The sequence below is a fragment of the Apodemus sylvaticus genome, chromosome 20 (assembly GCF_947179515.1).
Source record: "Apodemus sylvaticus chromosome 20, mApoSyl1.1, whole genome shotgun sequence".
NCBI classification, from domain to species: domain Eukaryota; kingdom Metazoa; phylum Chordata; class Mammalia; order Rodentia; family Muridae; genus Apodemus; species Apodemus sylvaticus.
This window is the reverse complement of record NC_067491.1, coordinates 1394865-1419118: the sequence shown is the minus strand read 5'-3', so window position 1 is coordinate 1419118 and position 24254 is coordinate 1394865. Positions and strand designations below refer to the sequence as shown.

At 55.2% G+C, this 24254-nt stretch overlaps 1 protein-coding gene across 1 annotated transcript; it reads left to right on the top strand.

The window, feature by feature from the left end:
- The first annotated feature begins 1319 nt into the window (after window positions 1-1319).
- Onecut3 (one cut homeobox 3) lies at window positions 1320-20090 on the top strand. The gene is given in 3 exon segments (XM_052165736.1): window positions 1320-1762; window positions 1764-2503; window positions 19798-20090. Coding segments are annotated over 3 exon segments (1476 nt in total).
- Window positions 20091-24254: the final 4164 nt, after the last annotated feature.

Here is a 24254-nt window from a genome sequence, read left to right as displayed (position 1 = left end):
GCCACCTGAGGGAACTAGACACCCAGGCACCCTGTGACTGTGGGGTGCTGTCTGTGTGCCCCTTCTTTCTCCTTTCCCTGTCTGCAGGTGGAAGAGAGAGGAGAAAGTTCCTAGGCTATCTCAGTCTGAGGAAAAACCCAAGTTGGTCTAGAGATGACTAGTCTTCAGACAAGGCGTGCTTAGACTCTGGAGATATTGGGGACAGGAGGGTAGCCAAATACAGTTCCTAAGAGGAACTTAGGAGGGATTTCCCCCCTCACTTCTTCTCTCCCCCTCCCCCCTTCTGTCATCTCTTTCATGTGCAGCTCTGGCTGTCCTTGAACCCAGCTCTGCAGACCAAGCTGGCCTCCAATCAGAAATTTGCCTGCCTCTGCCTCCCAAGTGCTGAGATTAAAGGCTTGCGCCACCACACAGGACTAGGAGAGGTTTCTGTTTGCTTTGATGCAAAGACTCACCATAAAGCCCTTGATGGACTGGAAATTGCTGCATAGATCAGGCTAGCCTCCAAATTAAAGATCCACTTGCCTCTGTCTTCCCAGTCCTGGACCTGAAGACCACTAAAGTCCCCACTGAGAGATTTCTGAATCCCCCGCCCCCGCGGCAGAGCAATGACAATTAAGAAAACAGAGGCCCAAATGCCCTTCCTTGTGCTTGAGGCCAATATAGACTGTGTGATGGTGCTGAGGACCTTCTCATTGCCCCACTTCACCCCAAAAGAGGTTTGAAATCTTTGTGTGTATGGGGGTGAGCTTGAAAAAAAGCCACATCTTTCTGGGGGTGCCAACAGAGTCGGAGGGCATATGTAGCCACACTTCAGGACTGGGAGAGAGGGGGTGCCAGAAGGGAGGATGTACAGGAGTAGGGAATCAAAGACGCCGAGATGAGAACAGAAAGGAGGGGGGAGAGGGAGAGGGAGAGGGAGAGGGAGAGGGAGAGGGAGAGGGAGAGGGAGAGGGAGAGAGAGAGAGAGAGAGAGAGAGAGAGAGAGAGAGAGAGAGAGCTAGGAGTAGCGGCCCCCACCCCCAATCCCTTAGGTTCTTCTCCGGACAAGCAGAATGGGGGGGACCCGGGAAACCAGCCAGGAGCTCCAGGGGGTTTGGCGGGTGCAGGCGGAGCGATGGGCGGGGGCGCTGACGTCAGACCCGGGCCCGGGCGCCGGCGGCGGCCGCCCCGCCACATCCTGGTGGCCGCTGCTAGCAGCAGCCGAAGCCGGGCGAGAGCACGGAGCGAGCCGCACAGCAGCCGCCGCCACCGCGAGCGTCGGCCAGTGCGTGGGGACCATGCTGCGGCCTTGAGCACACACGGAGGGGGCGCCCAGGATGGAGTTGAGCCTGGAGAGCCTCGGGGGGCTGCACGGGGTGACACACGCGCAAGCCGGCGAGCTGCTGAGCCCGGGCCACGCGCGCTCTGCCGCGGCCCAACACCGAAGCCTAGTGGCATCGGGGCGCCCGGGCCTGGTGGCAGGCATGGCTAGCCTGCTGGACGGTGGTGGCGCCGGGGGCGGGGGCGCCGGGGGCGCGGGGGCTGCAGGGGCCGCGGGTGGTGGCCCTGACTTCCGTGGGGAGCTGACTGGCCCTCTGCACCCGGCCATGGGTATGGCGTGCGAGGCCCCAGGTTTGGGTGGCACCTACACCACGCTCACGCCCTTGCAGCACCTGCCGCCGCTGGCCGCGGTAGCCGACAAGTTCCACCAGCACGCGGTGGCCGGGGCGCACGGAGGCCATCCGCACGCGCACCCTCACCCGGCCACCGCGCCGCCACCGCCCCCCTCCGCAGCGCCTGGCGGCCAGCGTGAGTGGCAGCTTCACCCTCATGCGCGACGAGCGGGCAGCGCTGGCCTCGGTGGGCCACCTCTACGGGCCCTATGGCAAGGAGCTGCCCACTATGGGTTCGCCACTGTCGCCGCTGCCCAGCGCGCTGCCTCCGGCTCTGCACAGCGCCCCGCAGCCGCCGCCGCCGCCGCCGCTCGCCGCTTATGGGGCTCCGGGCCACCTGGCTGGGGACAAACTACTGCCACCTGCCGCCTTCGAGCCACACGCCGCGTTGCTGGGGCGCGCGGAGGATGCGCTGGCCCGAGGGCTGCCTGGAGGCGGTGGCGGTGCGGGAGGTGGCGGTGCGGCTGGCGGGGCGGCCGCGGGTTTGCTGGCTCCGCTGGGCGGGCTAGCTGCGGCCGGGGCGCACGGGTCTCACTCGGGCGGCGGTGGCCCCGGAGGGGGCGGTGGCGCCGGCGGCGGCAGCGGCGGCCCGGGAGCCAGCGCCGCAGCCGAAGAGATCAACACCAAAGAGGTGGCCCAGCGCATCACCGCCGAGCTGAAGCGCTACAGCATCCCTCAGGCCATCTTCGCGCAGCGCATCCTGTGCCGCTCGCAGGGCACGCTCTCCGACCTGCTGCGCAACCCGAAGCCCTGGAGCAAGCTCAAATCCGGCCGCGAGACCTTCCGCAGGATGTGGAAGTGGCTACAGGAGCCCGAGTTCCAGCGCATGTCGGCGCTGCGCCTGGCAGGTAGGGATGAGGCCCCAGAGGCTCGACCCTGGGGGACATGGTTGGCACAGAATGAGGGACCTTGGCTAGTGCGTCCCGATTGGGGGGTGGGGCAGAATCCTCTAGCCTCTGAGGCTGACGGGGTCTGCATCGCCGAGTGTCGCTAATAGATAGAGGGCAATTGCAATTATTGCCGCCGTCCCTGTTCTTTTAGGGACTATGTAGGGTGTCTAGTCTTTGAGGCTGTCGTAGAAATAGGATGCGAAACTAAAACAGCCCTCGCGTGGCTCAGTGTGTGCGTGTGTATGCGCGCGCGTGTGCAGCACGTTCCCTGGGTTCACGATCCCCCATGATGAGAGGTGCCACTCCCCTCACCCCCAAACATTCTGCAAGAGGGACCAAAGGCGCCCTCTCTGCACCCGGTCACAAAGCTCCAGGTGCTGACTAGACTCAGCCAAGGCCTGGCCACCGCTCTGCCGCCCCCAGACCCGGCACGGCACCGAGCTCTCTTCCTACGCAGCTCAGCCTCTGCTGACGATCGATCCGCTAGTCCCCCATCCCTCCCCCCTCTGGCCGTTGGCAAAGGTCATTTGAGATTGGGGGAGGGGCGGCCTTTGGGACCCTGGGCTCAGTGGCATCCACCAGAGGCCTTCACATCCCCGGTGACTGCCAGCACCTCAGTCCCTCCTGTGTTCTGCTCCCCTCTCTACTTTTCTCCACAGGGACAAAATGCAGTCCCTCTCTTCGGGCCGCCTCTCCCGGTACCCAGTCCAGTCTCTCTATATTCTTTTCTTCTCTCCCGCCTTGCCTGAGTCTCTCTCTCCTACACACACAGGCATACGAGCCAGCCCCTGGGGCATCCGTTGTCTCCTCCTTTGGTCTAACTTGTCCCCTCCCACCCCAGCGAGGAGTGTGGAGGTGTGTCGAAGACCCCACATTCTCTGTGTTTGGGAAGGGGGTGTCAGGAGGCTGGTGGTCTGGGCAGAGCGTTTTTCTATGGTGTGGTGGGGAAGGGGCTGTGCACCCCGTTCCAGGGACAATAGCGGTTTCCAGAGCTTCATCGATCCCTCTGCATACAAACACAGAGAGGGGCGGGGCAGCCAGGACTCAGGAGAGGCGCCCTTAAGGCAGGAACTCAGCTCTGGGTTGACTGTACCCCCAGGCCACCCTGCAAGCATGTGTGGGGTGCAGAGGAGCAGGGGGGTAGTGGGTAGATAGAAGTGGGCTTGGTTGGAGCCTGTGACGCCTGCTCTGTCTGTAGATTCCAAGCCCCCTGTATAGCCTAGCACACACAGACCACCTCAGTTCACCTTCTTCTAGAGCCTTTAGTGGGAAGGTTCAAGACATGCCCTGTCTTTGGGATATTTTGTGCCCATGCATTCCGGGGGGGGGGGGGGACAGGTAGCAGTAGCACTGGAGGACACAGGACACTAGGATGAACACACACACACACACACACACACACACACACACACGCTTATCTGAAGGGTCCTGTTGCTGGTGATGGAGACAAGGACACCTGTGTCAGAACTCAGCCCCCTCCTATACAGTGTGTGGTTGTCCTCTGGTAGGGTAGCCAGGGGTCCACTGTCCCCAAGGCGCTCTTGTGTTCTGTGGCTTCTAAGACCAAGACCGTCCCTCCTGCACATGCAATCATTGTGTACCCCAAACCCATGCCACTCGCCTGTTCCCTGCGTGAGTGTGAGTGATGTTTCAGTTGCTCTCCTGTGGACACAAAAGGCAGACACACCACAGACCTGCTGGGCATCCCACGGCCCAGGGGCCCAGATTCTGCAAGGCCACCAGCCCACTTGAAGCAATAGGTCAGCCATTCCAAAGGGAGCTGGGGGCAGCCTGGCTCCTTGTCTTTCGCAGCTCTGGTGACAAGCATCTCTCCCTAGGACTGTGTCACAGGATGACTGTGTCACTTCTAAAAGTGTGGTCACCTCAGGGGAGCACGGACACTGGAACCCTGGCAGCACAGAGGGTGGTAAAAATGAGAGTCTTGATCTGTTCCAGATCAGCCTTGGGGACCAAGCTGTGCCGCTGTGACCTGGCCGGCGCTCCAGGTCCCTTCTCCATCTTCATCTTCGGACTCACTGGAGTCAGAAGTGGCGGCCAGGGTCATTAGGCTCCCGCCAGGCCTTTAGTTCTGGTCCGGCACAGATGAAAAGCAGTTAAGTGGCAGTAAATGGTGACATTTAGAGGGTGCTGGGCGGCGGGGCAAGACTCTTCAGCATACTGTGTCTTGGACCTGCAACCGGAGCACCACCCCTCATCCCCTTGTCCCTTGTCCCTGACCCACTGGGGACAAAATTGGACCTAGGCTTCTATGAACCCAGGAGGGAAACTGTCCAAGCAAGTCACAGCCTCACTGGGAAGACATTGTCCCCAGTGCCACGAACCCTAGAATGTCCTGCAAGACAAAACCAGTGAGAGAAAGGGACAAGGTGGGGAGATGACAGACAGACAGGCAGACAGGCAGGAGGAAGAGGTGAGGTGGAAGGGGAGGGTGGAGGGACAGAGAGAGGGAAAGAGACCAGAGCAGACAGAAGCAAAAATGAAAGGCTGGACACAAAGAAAGGGAGGGAGCCGTGGAGAATCCAGAAGGTGGCTGAGCTCAGGCTGGCCCTCCCGGTCCCCAAACCCCAGTAAAACACAATCCCCTTCCCCTTCCTTTGGGAACCCCTGAGAGTAAGTCCTCTCTTTGTTGTGCCCAAGAAACACAGCAGCAAAGAGCTTCAGAGTCCCGTCCCCGTCCCCAGTGTGCTGTCCTCCCGTGCCTTAGTTTCTCCAAATGTAAAGCACACTGTTGTGTGTGTAGGGAGGGGCCACTGCAGACCCCAGCTCCCTGGGCACTTCTCCCATCACTCGAGGGGGGAGGGACATGTTTGCATCTGCTCCCACCCATCCCCAGAATCTCCTCTCTAAGCTGTGTCCCCCCCCCACACACACACAACATACCCCAGTGACAGTCACAAACTGTGATTATGGGAGCGGAGTTGGGGGAGGGGTGGCTCCTGGCGGGTGGGGCGGTCGATGAATTCGAATTACCGTCTGTGATTCATCACCATGCGCCCAGGTCGATAGCTTCGGCCGGCTTCAAATATTGTTTAAATTGCAACTCTGGACTGAAAAAAAATCTTCTTTTTTGTAACTGATCAGAAAAATATACAAATATAATGAAATATTCAAAGGAGGAGACAGGAATTCAAACACACACACACCACACACTGTTCAGATATACCCCAAACCACACACACACACACACACATACACACACACCACACACACTGTACACACACCACACACCACACATCTAACAGACACACCACAAACTACGCACCATATATACTGTACACACATGTACCATATATCATACACCATACATACACACTACACATTGTACACGTATCACAAGCTATAAACAACACACAATACATATACATATCATGCATATACACTACACGCATATGCATGTGCACACACACACATGCACATGCTCGTGGAAAGAAGGAGGAGCTGTGGGAGACTTGGGATACCCCAGGGAAACTTGAAGACGATGGATGGATGGATGCAGAGACAGCAGGCTAGAGCAGTGGACAGGAAACTGATGTGGGGTGTGTGAGCACAGGCTCCTGTCCTGCCCTGTCCCTTCTTCTCCTGTGGGTTCTGGAGAAACTGGAGAGGTAGTCAGCTGTGGGTCCCTTGTTATCTTCTTTTATTTGGCTTTTTTGAGACAAGTTTTCTTTGTGCATCCCTGGCTGTCCTGGAACTCACTGTATAGACCAGGCTGGCCTCGAACTCAGAGATCTGCCTTCTCTGCCTCCCAAGCCGCCGCTGCCCAGCCTTCTGTCTGAGGCTGGTGTTCACTGACCTTTTCCATGAGACAGGCTGAGGATGACCCTGACCTGCTGACCGTCCTGCCTTGCCTCTGGGCTCTGGGATGCCTTCCTGCATGTTCTCCAGGAGGACGCTGGGCTGGAACCCGGGCCTGGTGCATGGTGGGCCCGCACTCTCCCCACGCAAGTACAGCCTGCTTCCTATCCTGGAGGCCCAGAGTCTGTGTGTGAACCTCTGATAGACCCCCCACCAACACACACTAAGACTACAGCTCCCCACACACCCCAGAAAATAGAGTCTGTTCCCAAAGGCCTTGTTTAGACCTGGGACTCCCCTTGCTCCATTCTTAACTGGTCCCAGACAAAAGTCTGAGCCTCAGTTTCCTAATCTGAGAAATGGACAGAGTTTCCTAAGTCCCTCAGAGTGTGACAGGGGCTCCTGAAAGAGACTGGCAGAGTGGTACGGGCCATTTGGGCCACAGAGAATGCACAGTGGCCATCTCCCCGGGGCTGAGCGGTAAACCTACACCTGCATAAGGGCGTTGTGAACCATTCGCAGGGGCACGCTGCAGTCACTGCAAGGAGCCCCTTTGCCCTTGAACACAGAATCTGTTTAGGAAAATGGGTCCACTAGCCTGCCATTCCCACAAAGATTTCAGTCAGATTTAAAATTTCTCACTGTATTGGGGATGGGACTCAAGGCCTCCTGCATGCTAAGAAATGTCCAGCCCCTCACTGGAGAACTCTAGGCAGGGCTCCACCGGTGTAGGGGGCATCTAGCTCAGGCTCTAGATTCTAGCCCAGGCTCGCAGGAACAAGGGGGCACAGTCCCAGGACATCAGTGGACCTTCAGGAAAACAGGGCACTTTACAGAGCAGTACCTGGTGACTTGTGACATCATTTCCCACTTCACAGCAGTCATGCAGAGTAGTGAGGGGTTCTGGGGGCCTGTGTATGTCCCTTTAGCTCTCCTGATGGTATCCTGGGCACTGGTGAGTTGTCATCTCTCTCTCTCTCTCTCTCTCTCTCTCTCTCTCTCACACACACACACACACACACACACACGCACACACACGCACACACACACACACACTCCTCAGAAATCCTCAGGGGAGGAAGGCAAGCTTTCCACATTTGACTCAACTGGACGGGAGGCTGCTGTGACTTCCATTCCTGTGGTGAAGAGCGCCCCACCTCTCCCCCTACCTCCCCCTCTCCCCTCCCTGTACCAGTGTCCCAGGATGGGCCCGAGACTGTGTCAGAGGGAAGCAGAGTTCACACCTTGCCCCAAATCCAGTAGCCAGTTTCTGTGAGTCTGGTCGGCAGGGACTGTAGCTGTGGTCCGTTTCCTCTGTTCTGTGAGAGGCTGGGGCTGAGGCGGACCTCTGGATCCTTCATTCTAAAGATCCCTTGAGGTGGCTTTGACATGTTGGGGAAAAGTGCATGCCACGAACCCGGGGGACTTGCATTTAATCCTGGGGACCCCCGTGGTAAAGGGAAGCTTCCACCCTGACCTAAAGCAGTGCTGTCCCCACCTACATCCACACAAACACAGAGTGAAAGGTAACGGCACGCCTTTAATCCCACAACTCGGGAGGCAGAGATAGGTAGACTGTCTGAGTTCAAGGCCAGCCTGGTCTACAGAGCAAGTCCCAGGACAGCCAGGGCTACACAGAGAAACCCTGCCTCAAAAAACAAACCAGAAGAAGAGGAGGAGGAGGAGGAAAAGGAAGAAGAAGAAGAAGAAGAAGAAGAAGAAGAAGAAGAAGAAGAAGAAGAAGAAGAAGAAAAAGAAGAAAAAGAAGAAGAAGAAGAAGAAATTTAAAAACCCACAAAAAATTTAAGCCTCTTGCAGCTAAATTCCTAGCTTGAACGAAGGCACTCCCCGGCTGTAGATTCCTATCAACTATCGCAGCTCTAGTCTGAAATACAAGCCACCCTGCCTGAAGCACCGCCCTGCTGCCTCCAGCTGAGGAGACTCTTCACGGCCTCTGTGGGGACTCTGGGCTCCCCTGCCAGAGCTCCTAAGATGCAGAAGACGGCTTCCCGGGACAGCCTTCCGTCTCTGGCTCCCTCGGCCCTCCTGCGTGGATGGGGGGGACTTGGGCTGGAGGAGCAGGTGAGGACCGACAGGCAGGAGGCCTCGGAGTCCCGCGGCCTGCGGAAGGAAGCCAGGCCGCCCCCGCGGTCTCTTTGTGTTAGCCTGTGAACAGCCTGGCTTTAACCAGGGGAGTTCAAGCTGGTTCGAATCAAGTTTTTAATTAAAAATAGACGGTGATCAATACTCTAGGCAGTGCTGGAGGGGGAGGGTAGAGGCTGGGAGGTCCGTGCGACCCTCCACAGCTCAAGACACACCTGTGGCCTCAGTTTCCCCCTAGGCAGATTAACCGCGACGTCCTTCCTCCGGGAGTCACACCAGTGGGCACAGGTGGGGACAGGTGAGGGAGCTGAATTATCCTCACATTGAAAAACTACACAGAGAAACGCGATCGATCGATCGGGACTTGTGCTCGGTCCTGCGCCCGCCGGGGTCCCCTGGACGTCGCAGGGAAAGCAAGCGACCTGGCCGAGGATGCATCGCTGCTGTAGGCGGGCACCTCCGTCCTGGCCACCGCCGGGGAGCTGCAGAGGGCCGGCCTCGGTCCAGAGCCCAGGACGTACGGCAGACTCCACCCCGCGGCTCTGGGCAGGCCACCGGCTTCAGGCGGGACGGATCCCTGAAATCCAGACGGTCGGCTCGAGCACCGCCTTTTTTTTTTTTTTTTAAGTTATCTATTTCATGTATGTGAGCACACTGTAGCTGTCTTCAGACACACCAGAAGAGGGCATCGGATCCCATTACGGATGGTTGTGAGCCACCATGTGGTTGCTGGGAATTGAACTCTGGACTTCTGGAAGAGCAGTCAGGGCTCTTAACCGCTGAGCCATCTCTCCAGCCCGAGCACCGCCTTAAAAGAAAGCCTGCGGGGTCCCCGCTGTCGGGATGGGGCGCAGCCACCGCCCAGTCCCTCCCTCCCTGCTGCCCTTCGTTTCCTCCACTCTCCTCCGGCCTCCAAAATCTTGCAAAAATAATTTTGTATTAGCATAATGTTTCGTTTTTGTGATAGGGTCTCCCTGTAGCCCAGGCTAGTCCCAGTCCCCTTCAGAGTAGCTGAAGATGACATTAAACTCGTAATCCTCCTACCCTCTGCACCACAATATTCATTATTTTTAATTTTGGATTTTTTTGACGCAGGGCTCCTCTGTGTAGCCCTAGCCCTGGCTGTCCTGGAACTCGCTCTGTAGACCAGGCTGGCCTCGAACTCAGAGTTCCTCCTGCCTCTGCCAACTGCTGGGATTAAAGGCGTGCGCCGCCCTCCCCCAAACACGACCTTGTTTGGTTTTTTATTCTCTCACTTGCACGGGTTCTGCGGAGACCCGGTGGGATACTCAGCAATAAAGAGCTCTGTCGTTGCCCAGCGGGCTACCCGTCCGCACGCACCGCACGGCGGGCTCCACGCGTTTGGGCTCCAGCCCGCCCTGGGTCGGGTGCTTTGGAAACCGTGGTCCCCTGGAGTGGCGGGACGCACTTCCGGGGACAGAGCCCAGGCCGAGAGCCCTCTTATCAGTGGATTAATTCACTAACGATTGAAGCGCTCCCTCGCTGCCGCCTTTTCCGGCGGCCTCTGATTTTCAGGCCCCTGGTTCCTTTCCAGCGATCTTTTCCTAATTCTTCTTCCGACTGCCACCTTGCCTTTTGCAAATGACTTTTCTAACCTGGCGTGGTCGCACTTGGGGGTGGGGGGAGAGACTGAGACAGAAGAATTGCCAAGAGTTTGGGTCAGCTCGGGCTACAGCAGTGAGAGTTTAAATCCAAAGAGGGAGGAGAGTCGGAGGGAGTCCGCTGGGGATGTTCAGGTTCGGGTCATCCTCAATGACACAGAGACGACCTGGGCTATGTAAGTCTCAAAGTTTGTGTGCTGTGTGCAGTTTGCTGACTCGGTTTACCCCCCACGGAGGAGTGATCTGCGAGAGGTCTCCTTGGCTGAAAGCCCAGGTGGGAACGGCCCCTGGCTACCCCCATGTCCCCACCCTGTGACTCTCTAACACCCAGGTGCTCCTCATCTGCAGTGGGCAGGCCAGGTGTGTGTGGACGGTTCCAGATAGGATTTTGAAAAATGAAGACATTAAAACCCTCAATGGGAGGGAGGAAGAGAGGAAAGGAAGGTTGGAGGGAGGGAGGGAGGGAGGGAGGGAGGGAGGGAGGGAGGGAGGGAGGTGAGGCCGGTCTGACACCTGGCGGGGACGCAGGTGCTCCAGGGGACTCCGGGTGGGGAGGGGTCCCCACCGAGGCACCCTGTTAGCTCTGAAGCACACCCGGCCCTCCCACCCACAGGAACCACCCTTCTGGACATCCTGGGGACTTGTGACCCCAGAGTCACGGAGCCAGAGAGGCTCCTCTCGGAGAAATCCAGCCCGGCTGGGTTGAGTCACCCGGTGGGGAGAGATCGCTAGTTCCAACGTTTGCCCCCACCCTGCAGCTCATGGCGGGCAGGACTTGTCACCACGGTAACCAGCCATCATCCCAGCCGGAGACCGGGCTGGTATTGAATTGTGGGCTGCAGGAGTGAGAGTGGGGCGGGGGAGAGGGCGCCGCCATTGCTCTGCACGCGCCAGGCTTTGTCGTAGGTGAGGGGGGTGAGGAAGGCGGGCAGGAGCGAGGGGAGGGTAACGTATGGGTGGGGCGGGGCTAGGGAGAGGCGCTGAGATACCTTTCTATGCCTTTCTTTCCTCTCCTTTTATTTTTTTTTATAAAGATTTGATTATTTTATGTATGTGAGTACACTGTCACTGTCTTCACACACCCCAGAAGAGGGCGTCAGACCCCATCACAGATGGTTCTGAGCCACATGTGGTTGCTGGGATTTGAACTCAGGACCTTTTGAAGAGCAGTCAGTGCTCTTAACCACTGAGCCATCTCTCCAGCCCTCCTTTTAATTTTTTTAATTTTTATTTTTATTTTGTATTTTGGAACCTGGGTCTCTCATAACCCAGGCTGGCCTCCAATTTCCTATGTAGCCAAGGATAGACCAAGAAGTGATTCTTTTGTTTCACTGAGAGGATGCAGAGCAGACACATGCTACCTCTTTATTTGATGCTGGAACTGAAACCCAGGGCTTAATGCATATTGGGCAAGCACTCTGTCCACTGAGCTTCAAGCACTCTGCCCACTGAGCTATAAGCACCCCGCCCATTGAGCTACAAGCACCCTGCCCATTGAGACCAAGCCCTCGGACCATTTCTTATAGGGCCAAAAAAGTAAAGAGAAGGGCTTCCTGGGTAGGGGCCATCGCAGCTAGGCTTTAAGTGGGTGTAGGAGTTGTCTGTTTGTAGTTGCTCCATCTGTCTCCACCCCACCCCCAAAGCTGACCCATGTGAGAGATGAGACCCAGACCTCGACTTTCCTCACACACACGCCCCACCCCTGTGAAGCTGGGGAGCCCCTTATCTTTTTCAATTCCTTAAGTATTTTTCTGCCAACTCCTGGCAATGGAAAAAAAAGGGAGTCCCACCCCAGAAACCTCAGAGCCGTTGTACATAAGGCCCTTTCCTGGGGTAGTCTGTGGACCCTAGTAATTCTAGAAAACCAAGAAACAGGCAACACAGCTTCCCTGCGTGCAAAACCCGGGGTCTAAACAGATGACATGCTAAACTCAGGTTTCGCCTCCAGCTGCCAGGCCTTTGCGCAGCAGACCGGAGGGTGCCTGCCCTCTTCTGGGCACAATATGAACTGCAAGATGATGGGCGAAGCGGGTGTCCAAACGTGGAAAAATTTAAACCCCAGGAGTGGTGGCACCTACTTGTAGTGTCAGCCCTGGGAAGTCAGGAGCAGGAGGGCCTGGGGTTCGCACCCAGCCAGTTTAGCCCAACCCACAAGCGCTACAGTGAGGGGCAGGAGAGAAGGCTCTGTGGCTGAGGGTGGTTGCTGTCCTAAAGGAAATGGAAATGAAATGTTCAGTTCCCTGCTACATGGTGGATTACAGCCCTCCGACTCCAGCTCCTGGGGATCCAGCAACACCGGTGCTCCACGGGCAATTATGCTACACATGCCCCAGCGCAGACACACAGCTACACACAATTTTTTTTTAAAGATTTATTTATTATTATATGTAAATATACTGTCGCTGTCTTCAGACACACCAGAAGAGGGCGTCACAGATGGTTGTGAACCACCATGTGGTTGCTGGGATTTGAACTCAGGACCTTCAGAAGAGCAGTAAGTGCTCTTAACTGCTGAGCCATCTCTCCGGCCCCCTACACACATATTTTTAAATAAGAAAAATAAACCTTTTTAAAAAAACGTTGTCAAGACATGATGGCGCTCACCTTTAATTCCAACGCGTGGGAGCAGTAGACAGGCTGGCCACACAGTGAGTTCCAGAACAGCCAAGGCCACACAATGAGACCCTGTTTCCAAACAAAATAAAACAGGGCAGCCACAGATCAGGACAGGGGTGACAGAGGAGGCTTGTATGGGACACAGGGTGGGGCACTTGTATGGAACTCAGTAGCTGGCGTGCTCTGAACACTGTGTGTCGCGGTTTTACTGGTGACAGGAGAGGCCGGCAGATTCACCCCAGCCCTAGAAAGATGACCACCATCCCAGCCTCGCAGTTGCCAAGACACCTGTGCAAGGCAGCTCTGCTGGCACGGGGAGGCTGATGGGGCCGTGGGGGCCTTGAGGAGCCCAGGCTAGAGGGGGTGGACGCGGGGGCGGGGGGGGGGGGAGTGCTATGTTTGCTAGTGATTTGAGGACACCACAGTTAATGGTGCAGATGTGAGAGAAGAAAGCAAGAGAAAAGGCCAAAATGGCAACAGAAGTGAGGGTGTCGATGGGCGTGGTGGGCAGCAGGCAGTTGGCAGGGGTGGCGATGGGGGAAGGGAGGGGGGATTGAGAAGGAAGGACAGTGGAAGGTGGAGGAGGAGACAGGAGGGAGACATGAAGGGGGAGATGGAGGGGGAGATGACAGAGGTAAAAGGAGGAAGACATGGAGGAGACAGAGGTGAGGACAATAGGGCAGACGGTGCCTGGCAGTGCTCGGGAGGAGGGGAGTTTGCAGACATGGTGGAAGTGGTCATTGGAGGGTAGAGAGAAGAACATGGCCGGGGCCGAGGCTGCCCCAGAGGGAGACGACCCACACACCATTAATCTGGACGCTGGAGAAGGGTCAGAAGCTCGCCGGGTGTTCCCTGACACCCTGCCCCAGGCTCAGTTTCCTCTGCACTGAAATGGCTGAGAACTTGGCTTGAGTTGACTTAGAGGCTGTGACAGCTGCTAAGGGCCCCTGTAGCCTTATCTTGGGCAGTGGGAAGTGGGGATGGGGAAAACCACGGGCGCAGACAACAGTTCAGCCTGGGGCCAGGGCCCTGTGTCACTAGACTGAAGACAGGTGGCGGGCAGTGGCTTCGTGAGCCATCCACAGAAAAAGGACGTTCTGTTTCTTTCCAGACTATTCTGTGGTTGGCCTCTCCCCTGGCCTTGGTTTGGGGTTCCCCTTTGGAGACTCCAAGAGGATCCACACAGGTCCAGCCTGTCAATTATTTGTCTCTGGCTGGCGCTCTCTATACCAATGAGTTACTGCCTCCGTGTAAATAAAAAGAATATTTTATCCTAAGGACAGAATAACAGATCCATAGAAAGCTCTTGGCATGAAAATCTTGTGTGTTCTGGAAAACCTCTATTTCTATCCTTGTCCAACAGTCTAGGGGTAGACTGCTGGGTGGTACTGTAGGTAGACGGGTGGACAGATGGATGGAGGAATGGACAGATGGGTGGGTGATTTCTTTTTCTTGTTTGTTTGTTTTGTTTTGTTTTTCAAGACAGGGTTTCTCTGTGTAGCCCTGGCTGTCCTGAACTCACTCTGTAGACCAGGCTGGCCTGGAACTCAGAAACCTGCCTGCCTGTGCCTCCTGAGTGCTGGGATTACAGGCGTGCGCCACCGCCGCCCGGCTGGGCGATTTCTTCCTGCGTGAGCAACTGGTGCCACACCCTGAAAAGCCTCGGGGAAGAGCATCTTCCTTTGTTTCTGTCTGTCCATCCACCAGCTCATCCTGACGCTGCACCCCGAAGACAGCACGGTGCATGGTCAGCCTTTGCCAAATCTATGTGTATATATATTTGCAAGGCTCAGGACGAAAGCCACGGTCTCACCCTGCAGCTTGGCTGGGCGATAGTCAATTTTCATTGTCCACTTGAGACAACCAGGGACCACCAGGGCAGGGAGTCCAGTGAGGGCTGTAGATCGGCGGTTGTGGGTCTGTCTGTGAGGGATCACCTTTGGGCTTTGTTCCTGTTAGAGTCGGGGGTCTCTCTGTTATGCAACCCTGGTTATCCTAGAACTCGGTCTGTAGACTGGGCTGGTCAACTTACAGAGATCCACCTGCTTCTGCCTCCTGAATGCTGGGGTGAAGGCCACGCACCACCCTAACTGGCCAAGGGGTCTCTGTTGTGTTACCTGAGGTGGGAAGAAGATTGGCACATTGCCCCTGGATTTGGGTCCTGAACAGTCTGAATAGAGAAGGCGTGGGAGGGGGCTGTGGAGACAGCGCAGAGCAGCTGCAGTTCCGAGGGACCACACCGGGCAGCTCATAGTCGACTGTGACTCCAACTCCAGGGGATCTGCCTCCCCCTTCTGGTCTGAGCAAGTATTGCATGTACACATGCAAGACAATGCCCTACTCTCTATTAAATACAAAACAAAAACGAAAAAGAAAGCACGGAAGAGTCAGTTGAGCTCTAGCGGTCGTGGGAGCCGGGTGAACACGAACCCTTTCCCTCCAGTTCTTTTCATCTTGATATTTTATTCCAGCAACCGCACTGCGTCCCAGTGCCGCCCTTGCCTTTGCTCCTAGTCTGTGAGCTCACACGCGCACGCGTGCAGTCAGAGGTCTGCGATTCCACTCACCCTATCTGTTCAAAGATTTGTTTAGTTTTACTTTATGCGTTTGAGTGTTTGCCTGCGTGTCTGTGCACCACGTGACAACCTCCGAGATCAGAGAGGGCCTGAGATCCCCTGGAACTCGACTTACAGAAGCCTGTGAGGCCCCAGGTGGGTGCCGGGAACCGAACCTGGACCATCTGTGAGTACAGACAGCGCTCAGCGTCCTTCAGCTCGGGTCCACCTTTTTTCCCTTTGAGTCTCTCAGGAGACCCGCACCTCACTGATTAGGGCCAAGCCGGGCTGCCCAGGAGCTCTCGGGATCTGCCTGTCTCCCAGCCCTCAGCACTAGGATTTCAGAAGCTCACCTCAACAGCAGACTTTTCTTGTGGGTTTAGAGGATTCGAACTCAGGCCCTCCTGGTTATCTGCAGACTTTACTGACAGAGCCTTCTCTCAGCCTTTGTGCCGTCCTTCATCCCCAAACCCTACCCAGCCCCCACCAGCTTGTCCATCTGCTGAGAGGTCAACCTCTTGCTCGAAGCAGCGTGGGATGCTCATGGTTTGGTCATGCGCGTGGCCAGCCATGACACAGCCACGTAGATTGTAAGGATTCCGTTTCTTCTGTGCAACTCTGCAGATCCTTAAGCCACTCGGAGCCATGTCCTGAGACATCGCCAAATGGGAGGCAAAACCAACTCGCTAAGACTTGTGTAAGCCGCGGTGAGGGAGGCGGCTGTCCGTGAGGCAGCGCATGCGCTCTCAGCGCGTCTCCCGGAGCCTTCCCTTCAGGTCTGCGGCTGCTGACCCTCTTCTTGGACAGAGTCCCTTCCGGGTTCTCTTCTGCTCAGGCATCCTTCACTCACCCCGGAACTTGCTATGTATACCAGAACTCACAGAGATCCTCCTGCCTCTGCTCTAGAATGAAAGGTGTGACCACGGCACCCCACTCCCCTGTATCTGCATCCCAGTTTTGTGCCTAATACTGAGGTAGTTGGCAATTCTGGTGGGATATACATTTTCCTTGTGTCTTAGTCAGGGTTTCTATTCCTGCACAAACATCATGACCAAGAAGCAAGTTGGCGAGGAAAGGGTTTATTCCGCTTACACTTCCACACTGCTGTTCCTCACCAAAGGAAGTCAGGACTGGAACTCAAGCAGGTCAGGAAGCAGGAGCTGATGCAGAGGCCATGGAGGGATGTTTCTTACTGGCTTGCTTCCCCTGGCTTGCTCAGCCTGCTCTCTTACAGAACCCAGGACCACCAGCCCAGGGATGGCACCCCCCACAAGGGGCCCTCCCCACTTGATCACTAATTGAGAAAATGCCCCACAGCTGGATCTCATGGAGGCACTTCCCCAACTGAAGTTCCTTTCTCTGTGATAACTCCAGCCTGTGTCAGGTTGACACACAAAACCAGCCAGTACAACTTGTTTCTTTCATTTTATTTATTTGTTTGTTTTATATTACACTGTAGCTGTCTTCAGACACACCAGAAGAGGGCATCAGATCCCATTACAGAGCCACCATGTGGTTCCTGGGAATTGAACTCAGGACCTCTCAAAGAGCAGTCAGTGCTCTTAACCGCTGAGCCATCTCTCCAGCCCCTCCTTGTTTCTCTTTTTTAATTAACTAATTTATAAGCTGGGCAATGGTGGCGCACGCCTTTAATCGCAGCACCTGGGAGGCAGAGGCAGGTGGATTTCTGCGTTTGAGGCCAGCCTGGTCTACAGAGTGAGTTCCAGGACAGCCAGGGCTACACAGAGAAACCCTGTCTCGAAAAACCAAAAAACAAACAAACAAAACCAACAACAAAACAAAAACTAATTTATTTTAGTTTTGTTTATTTATTCAAGACAGGGTTTCTTTGTGTAGCCCTGGCTGTCCTGGAACATGCTCTTAGACCAGGAACTCTGATCCCCCTGCCTCTGCCTCCAGAGTGCTGGGACTAGAAGCATGCGGCACCCCACCCAGCTTCTGGTTTTGATTAAGTGTATGTGTGTCTCTGTAAACACCAGTTCCCACAAAGGCTAGAAGAGGCCACAGAGTCCTGTGGAGCTGCAGTTACAGGTTAGCAGCCCAATGTTGTTTCTGGGAACTGGACGTTGGTCCTCCTGCATGAACAGCAAGTGCACTCAGGTGCTGAGCCACCTCCAGCCCCACCCCACCCCTTGCTCCCCCATCCCTTGCCCCTCCCCCCCATCCCTCCCCCCCCCCATCCCCATCCCTGGAGCCTTTGTTTCCTGGTTTCTGAGGACCTGAAAGCCACTGTGATTCTGGATCATTCCCATGACATCTGCCTTTCTTTTTGGAAGCTTTAGGGAATTTCTGTCTAGACTCAGGGTTCTGAAATGTCACAAAGACGTGTCTGCCCATTTCTGCTCATCCACAGGAAACCCATGTTCTTCAGTCCTGATTCTGCCTTCCTTCCCTACCATTGTGATAAAATACTTCAATAAAAGACGACTCAAGGGAGCAAGGATTTGCTTGGCTAATAGTTCCAGGTTCATTGCTTTGAGGAAATGAAGGATTTAGCAGCTGGGGGAGATGCTCACACTATGTCCAAAGTCAGAAGAGACAGTGAAAGCATGCTAGGGCACTCACTCCAAGGATCCCAGCCTAGGGAATGCCAACTCCCACAGTGGGCAGGATCCCAGCCTAGGGAATGCTACCACCCACAGTGGGCAGGATCCCAGCCTAGGGAATGCTACCACCCACAGTGGGCAGGATCCCAGCTTAGGGAATGCTACCACCCACAGTGGGCAGGATCCCAGCCTAGGGAATGCCAACTCCCACAGTGGGCAGGATCCCAGCCTAGGGAATGCTACCACCCACAGTGGGCAGGATCCCAGCCTAGGGAATGCTAACACCCACAGTGGGCAGGATCCCAGCCTAGGGAATGCCACCACCCACAGTGGGCAGGATCCCAGCCTAGGGAATGCTAACACCCACAGTGGGCACATTTTCCCACCTCAATGAAAATAATCAAAGCCAACAAACACAGACACTGGTCTCCTGGGTGATTCTAATTTCTGTCAGGCTGACAATTATCTTTAACCACCACACCCATGTATTTACATTTTTTAAATTTGTTGTTGTTGCTGTGTGTATGTGTGATGCATATGTGTGTGCACATGCCATGGGCACCTATGGAGGTTATAGGGCAGTGCTGTTGTGTTTCGTTTTGTGTGACAGGATTTTCCTGTATAACTCTGGCTGTCCTAGAACTCACTCTGTAGATAGGCTAAGCTTGAATTCAAAGATCTTCCTGCCTCTGCCTCCTGAGTGCTAGATCAAAGATGTGTACCACTCCTGCTTGCCTGAGAGACAATGTTTTTTTTTTGTTGTTGTTTTTTTGGGTTTTTTTTGGGGGTGGTTTTTTTTTTTTTTTTTTTTTTGGTTGGTTGGTTGGTTGGTTTTGGGTTTGTTTTTTTGTTGTTGTTGTTTTTGGTTTTTTCGAGACAGGGTTTCTCTGTGTGGCCCTGGCTGTCCTTGAACTCAGAAATCCGCCTACCTCTACCTTCCAAGTGCTGGGATTAGGGACAATGTTTTAGAGTTGATTTTCTCCTTCTACTTTTGTGCAAGTTCTAGGGATTGAACTTGGGTCGCTGAGGGTGGCAAGCTTTTACCTTCTGAATTATGTCACAAACTGTCACTCTCTCTTCTTTGTCTGGTCATCTGTTTATCGGTTTTGAGTTGTGTCTAGGCCAGGTGACAAACATTCTAACTCCAATTTGTAGGCCCTCTAGCCACAACCCCAGCCGCTCCCTGGGAGGTTTTAGGTAGGGGGATGGCTTGCAGTAGACAAAGGCTGTGAACTCAGTGTCAGCTGAAACTGAGGCGGACAGGTCCCTCAGGAGTTCCAGGGCTGGGCCGACAACAGGCGTTCAGGACCCTTGAGATATAATCCGGGACCTACCGTCAGCTACAGTCTTCATTATATCAGTGGTACCTGAGTCCCCACCTTGTCCCCAGCAGATGGGGTTGTGACACATCAGGTATGACATGCCCACAACACCAACATCCACAGTTGGGGGAGGGTCCCGTGTTGGGGTTGAAGTCTGGAGCCCTTCCTGAAGCCAGGATTGGAGGATTAGCTGGAATCTGAGGGCTGCTCCCCTCCGGGGGCTCTGCCGCAGTGGGCGATGGCTCTGACTCCCAGCCACCCCTTGCTTTGTCTCTGTGACTGCGCGTCACGGCGCCTTCCCCGTGCCTCTCTAGCTTGTCCTGTCCTCCGTTCTTGGCTGTCTCTGCCTGCCTCTTCCCTCGTGGTCCAGTTTGCCCCGATTCCTGGCCCTCTGCTCCCTGGCTGACCCTCTGACTCCGCCTGGCCTCCTCCCCTCCCCTGTGCCCCTCCGTCCCCTTCCTTCCCCAACACTTTATCCCCTGGGTGTCCTCTCTCTCCATCCTTCCGTTCTCTTCCTCCCCGACATCCCTTGGTCCCTGCTCCATCCCCTTGACCACGATTCCTCATCCCTGGTGGGTGCTCTGCCCCTCCTCGCGTGGCTCTGTCCCCTCACCCCCATGGTGTCCTCTCTCCCCTCTGTCCCCTCCCCAGCCTGCAAGCGTAAGGAGCAGGACCAGCAGAAGGAGAGGGCGCTGCAGCCGAAGAAGCAGCGCCTCGTGTTCACGGACCTGCAGCGCCGGACGCTCATCGCCATCTTCAAGGAGAACAAGCGGCCGTCCAAGGAGATGCAAGCCACCATCTCGCAGCAGCTGGGCCTGGAGCTCAACACTGTTAGCAACTTCTTCATGAACGCCCGCCGCCGCTGCATGAACCGCTGGGCCGAGGAGCCGGGCGCCGCCCCTGGCGGCGCTGCGACAGGCACGGCCACCTTCTCCAAGGCCTGAGCCTTCCGTCCCAGCCCCGGGGACCACACACGCTAGCGCCAGGGAGCGAGGGGCCTGTCCCTGACCCAGCCAAAGCAAGCCCTACCCCTTACCCCCAGGGACAGGGACCCCGCCCCATCCCGCTCAGTTTTGGACTCCAAAGGGACCCCGAGGGTAGAGTGGGTCAAGAATGAAGCACACCTTACAAACAAAACCCGGGTATTTAAAAATGATTTTAATAGAGAACCCTTCTTTCCAGATCCCAGACCTCCTCAAAAGGGGGAAGCAGACACCTGCCTGCTTCTCCCACTTTCTCCTCCCTCCCTGTGTCCCCTCCTCAAGAACTGAGACCCATCCCAAGTGGCCAACAAGCTGGATCCTTACAGCACCCCCCTCCCTCCCCCCCCCCCCCGTGCCCAATCCTGCCACGGCCCCACCCCGCAGGATGGCCCCTCACAGCAGAGACCCCGGCCGCTACCCCTGACCCCAGCGGCCTGGATAGCCTGTGCCAACAATCCCCTGCCTTAATGCCAGGGAGGGGAGTTGTGGGGAGCCCCCCCCCCTGTCTCCAAGGAAATGGCGGCAGATGCAAGATGAGGGTTGCCCATGGAAGCCTCCACCCAGCACCCCTGGCCGAGCTCACTATAAGCACCTTGCTATGTGAAGAATGCTACACAGGGAACAAGGAGACCAGAGAGCAAAGAGGACAGCCCAGATCTCAGGGGAGGGATGTCAGATTCTCCCAGATCTGGGGGCGTGGAAGCACCATTGGTGTCCCTTGGATGCAAAGTTCTGGAAATCTCTGGAATCCATCACCTGTTTTTCAGTTGACTGGGGTGCATACCTGAGCGCCCCCTCAGAGGACATTCAGGGGTGACCCTGCATCGGTGACACCTCACTCAGAAGGTGAAGCTGCAGACTGCTTGCTCCATTGTTTTGCCAAAAAATATGTACAATGGGGAAAGGTCAGAAGCGACGGGGCCACCCCTCTGCTCAGCTCTCCCGGCTGGGTGACATTTCAAGACTGGCCTGGCAGCCATGTCCCAGGAGGCTGTCTCTTCCCCTCCCCTTCTGGGGCTCAAGATCCTGGGAATCCCTCTCCACTGAACCTTCTCCCATGGCTGCCTCCCAGAGAGGCCCCCCCACCTGCCCCGCCCCGTTTCCCTAGAGAATGCAAGAGAACTTTCTAGTGAGAAAAAAGGAACCCCCCATCCCGTAAAGGCTACCTCATTGAGCCCACGCTGTGATTCGAAAGATCACGTCTGATACCAAAGATTCCCCCACCCCCAAGGGTTTGTGCTGGAAGCCAGGGTGTCCCCACTTTCACCCCATGGCTGTCCCCCACCCGAGAGAGAGAGAGAGAGAGAGAGAGAGAGAGAGAGAGAGAGAGAGAGAGAGAGAGAGGGAGGGACAGGAGGACAGCGAGGTCGGCGAGTGCCTTTTTATTGAACCAAAGATGTGTGTAGAGTGTCCCCTGTCCTCGGTGACTTGCTGCTGCTCTCCCTCCTGCGGGAGCAGCTAGGATGGCTGCATCTAGAACCTTCGGGTGTGAAACAGAGCGCTCAGAGTGAAGAGTCCCCTGTCCCCACTTACCCTGTGACAGGCCTCCCATACACAGCACACACACACCCATGCTAGAAGGTACATGCAAGCTCACACACACGCACACACACACACACACACACGCACACACACACATACACACACACACACACACACACGCACGCACACAGCTGGAGAGACGGCTCAGGGGTTAAGAGCACAGCTGGTCTTGTTGAGGACCCAGTTTGGGACCCCAGCACCCACATGGAGACTCACAACCACCCATAACTTCAGTGCCGGAGACTTCTGGCCTTCCCAGGCTCCCACACTCAAGTGCACACACTCATACGGCATTAAAAATAAAATACATTTTGGTTTTTTGGTTTTTCGAGACAGGGTTTCTGTGTATAGCCTTGGCTGTCCTGGAACTCACTCTGTAGACCAGGCTGGCCTCGAACTCAGAAATCCTCCTGCCTCTGCCTCCCAAGTGCTAAAGTGACTAAAGGCTTGTGCCACCACTGCCCGACTAAAAAAATGTAAAAAATTAAAATGGGCACGCGCGCACACACACACACACACACACACACAGGCACACACCTACACAGGCACACACCCATAGAGACACAAACACACACACAGGCACACACACACACACACACCTCCCACATTTCTTTTTTTTTTGTTTTTTGGGGGCTTTTTTGGTTGGTTTTTGAGAGTTTTTTGGGTTTTTTTGTTTTGTTTTGTTTTTTGTTTTGTTTGGTTTTGGTTTTGGTTTTTCGAGACAGGGTTTCTCTGTGTAGCCGTGGCTGTCCTGGAACTCACTCTGTAGACCAGGCTTGCCTTGAACACAGAAATCCACCTGCCTCTGCCTCCCAAGTGCTGGGATTAAAGGCGTGCACCACCACTGCCCAGCTATATTCCCACATTTCTGATTCCTAGCATCGAAGCTACCCTGCCCACCCTGTACCCTGCAGGTACAGGTGATACGTTCTGAGCCGGCAGACCGAAACTCACGAGTGTGGAAAAAATGAAGTTGGACGTGTGGCATGGTGGCCTTGATCTCAGCACTCGAGAGGCAGAGGCCAGGAGATGGATCTCTGAGTTCACACAGTGAGGGCCTGTCCTATGACTCAATGACAAGTTAGAAGACATTACATGTGTGTGCGTGTGCGTGCATGTGTGTGTGTAAAACTGTGAGATAGGGTCTCTCTCTGTAGCTAAGGCTAACCTCTAGCTTGAGATCCTCCTGCCTCAGCGTCACAGGCACGCATCATCAGCATCATCACACTGCTTTTTTCCCTTTGTCTTTTTCTTTTTCCCTTTCATTTCTTTTTCTTTCCTTTATGGGGGTTACAGGGATGGAACCTAGGACCTAGCACATGCTAGCAAGTGTTTGCCCGACCACACCCCAGCCCCTTGTGGAGGAGTCTGGGCTGGGCTCCACTTCTGAGCTGCCAGTAAAAGCTTTTCAAATAACACATGCATGTACACACACGCACACACACACACATACACACGCATATACATGTGCACACACACGTGCACACACACGTGCACACACATGCACACAGGGGCACACACACCAGGGCTCCTTCTAAGCCCAGATGAACCTCCATCCCTCCATCTGCCCTTCTGGTCCTTACCTACCAAAGATCTTTCCTACACAGGGAACCCACAGTCCAGCACAATTCCTTCTAGCCTTTGACAATTCTCTCTGAAATACCTCAAAATATTTAATGTATAGTTTATGTGCTAAAAAACAAAACAAAAAAAAAACAAGACAAAAAAATCTTAGCTAGTTTTGGGATTATGTGACTTGAAGCTTTATATGTTAAATTATAATTTTGCAAATAATGGCATGTTTATCTCTGACCGGTTCCATGGGAGATGCATCAGATGTCAGGGCAGCGAAGCCAGTGGTTCCTGGGAGGGCGAGTGGGGGACTGGTGGCCGTCACAGACTTCCTATGTACAAGAGTTTCTTAGGAAAGACAGAAAGGCGTGCATACCGGCTGTGGCTTCCCCTGGCTTGTTCTGTTTCGTTTTATGGAAGTCGTGTCTTCTAAGAGTATTTATGATTCTATGTGTTCTGTGTTCAAATGTAATTTAAGAAACAACAAAAGAAAAGTGAAATCCAAAGAGGCGATGGTGCTTGATTAACACACGGCACGAATAGTCTGATGTAATGGGGTGGGGCGGGATGGGACGGGGTGGGGGGGCCACCCTGACTAAGGAACTGTATCTGAGAAGGTGACAAGGTCCTGGGTTAGGAAGAGGACCCTGGAGCAAGCCGGACCTGAAGACTGCCGCTTTCCTCCTCTTAGCCTGTGTGTCCAGCCTGGCGGAGGGCCACTGCCCCCGCTATTGGATCTGGGTTGCATGTGGGCCACCGCCCATCGTCGTAGGCTCCTTCCCCACCCCCAACCATGTGGGGTTCATGTTTAGCATAAATTTCCCAAGCATCTTCAAAACAGACAACCAGGAGATTCATGAGTGCCCCACCACCCACCCACCCAACTTCTCCAGATACCAGGAGCTTTCCCAAGGCCTGCCTGCCTCTCCTGGAACATCCTTAGCTCCCTGGCCGTGAGGTATCCAGTTTTTGCAGATACCTGGGGACCCTGGAGAACAGGGCTCCGTACCC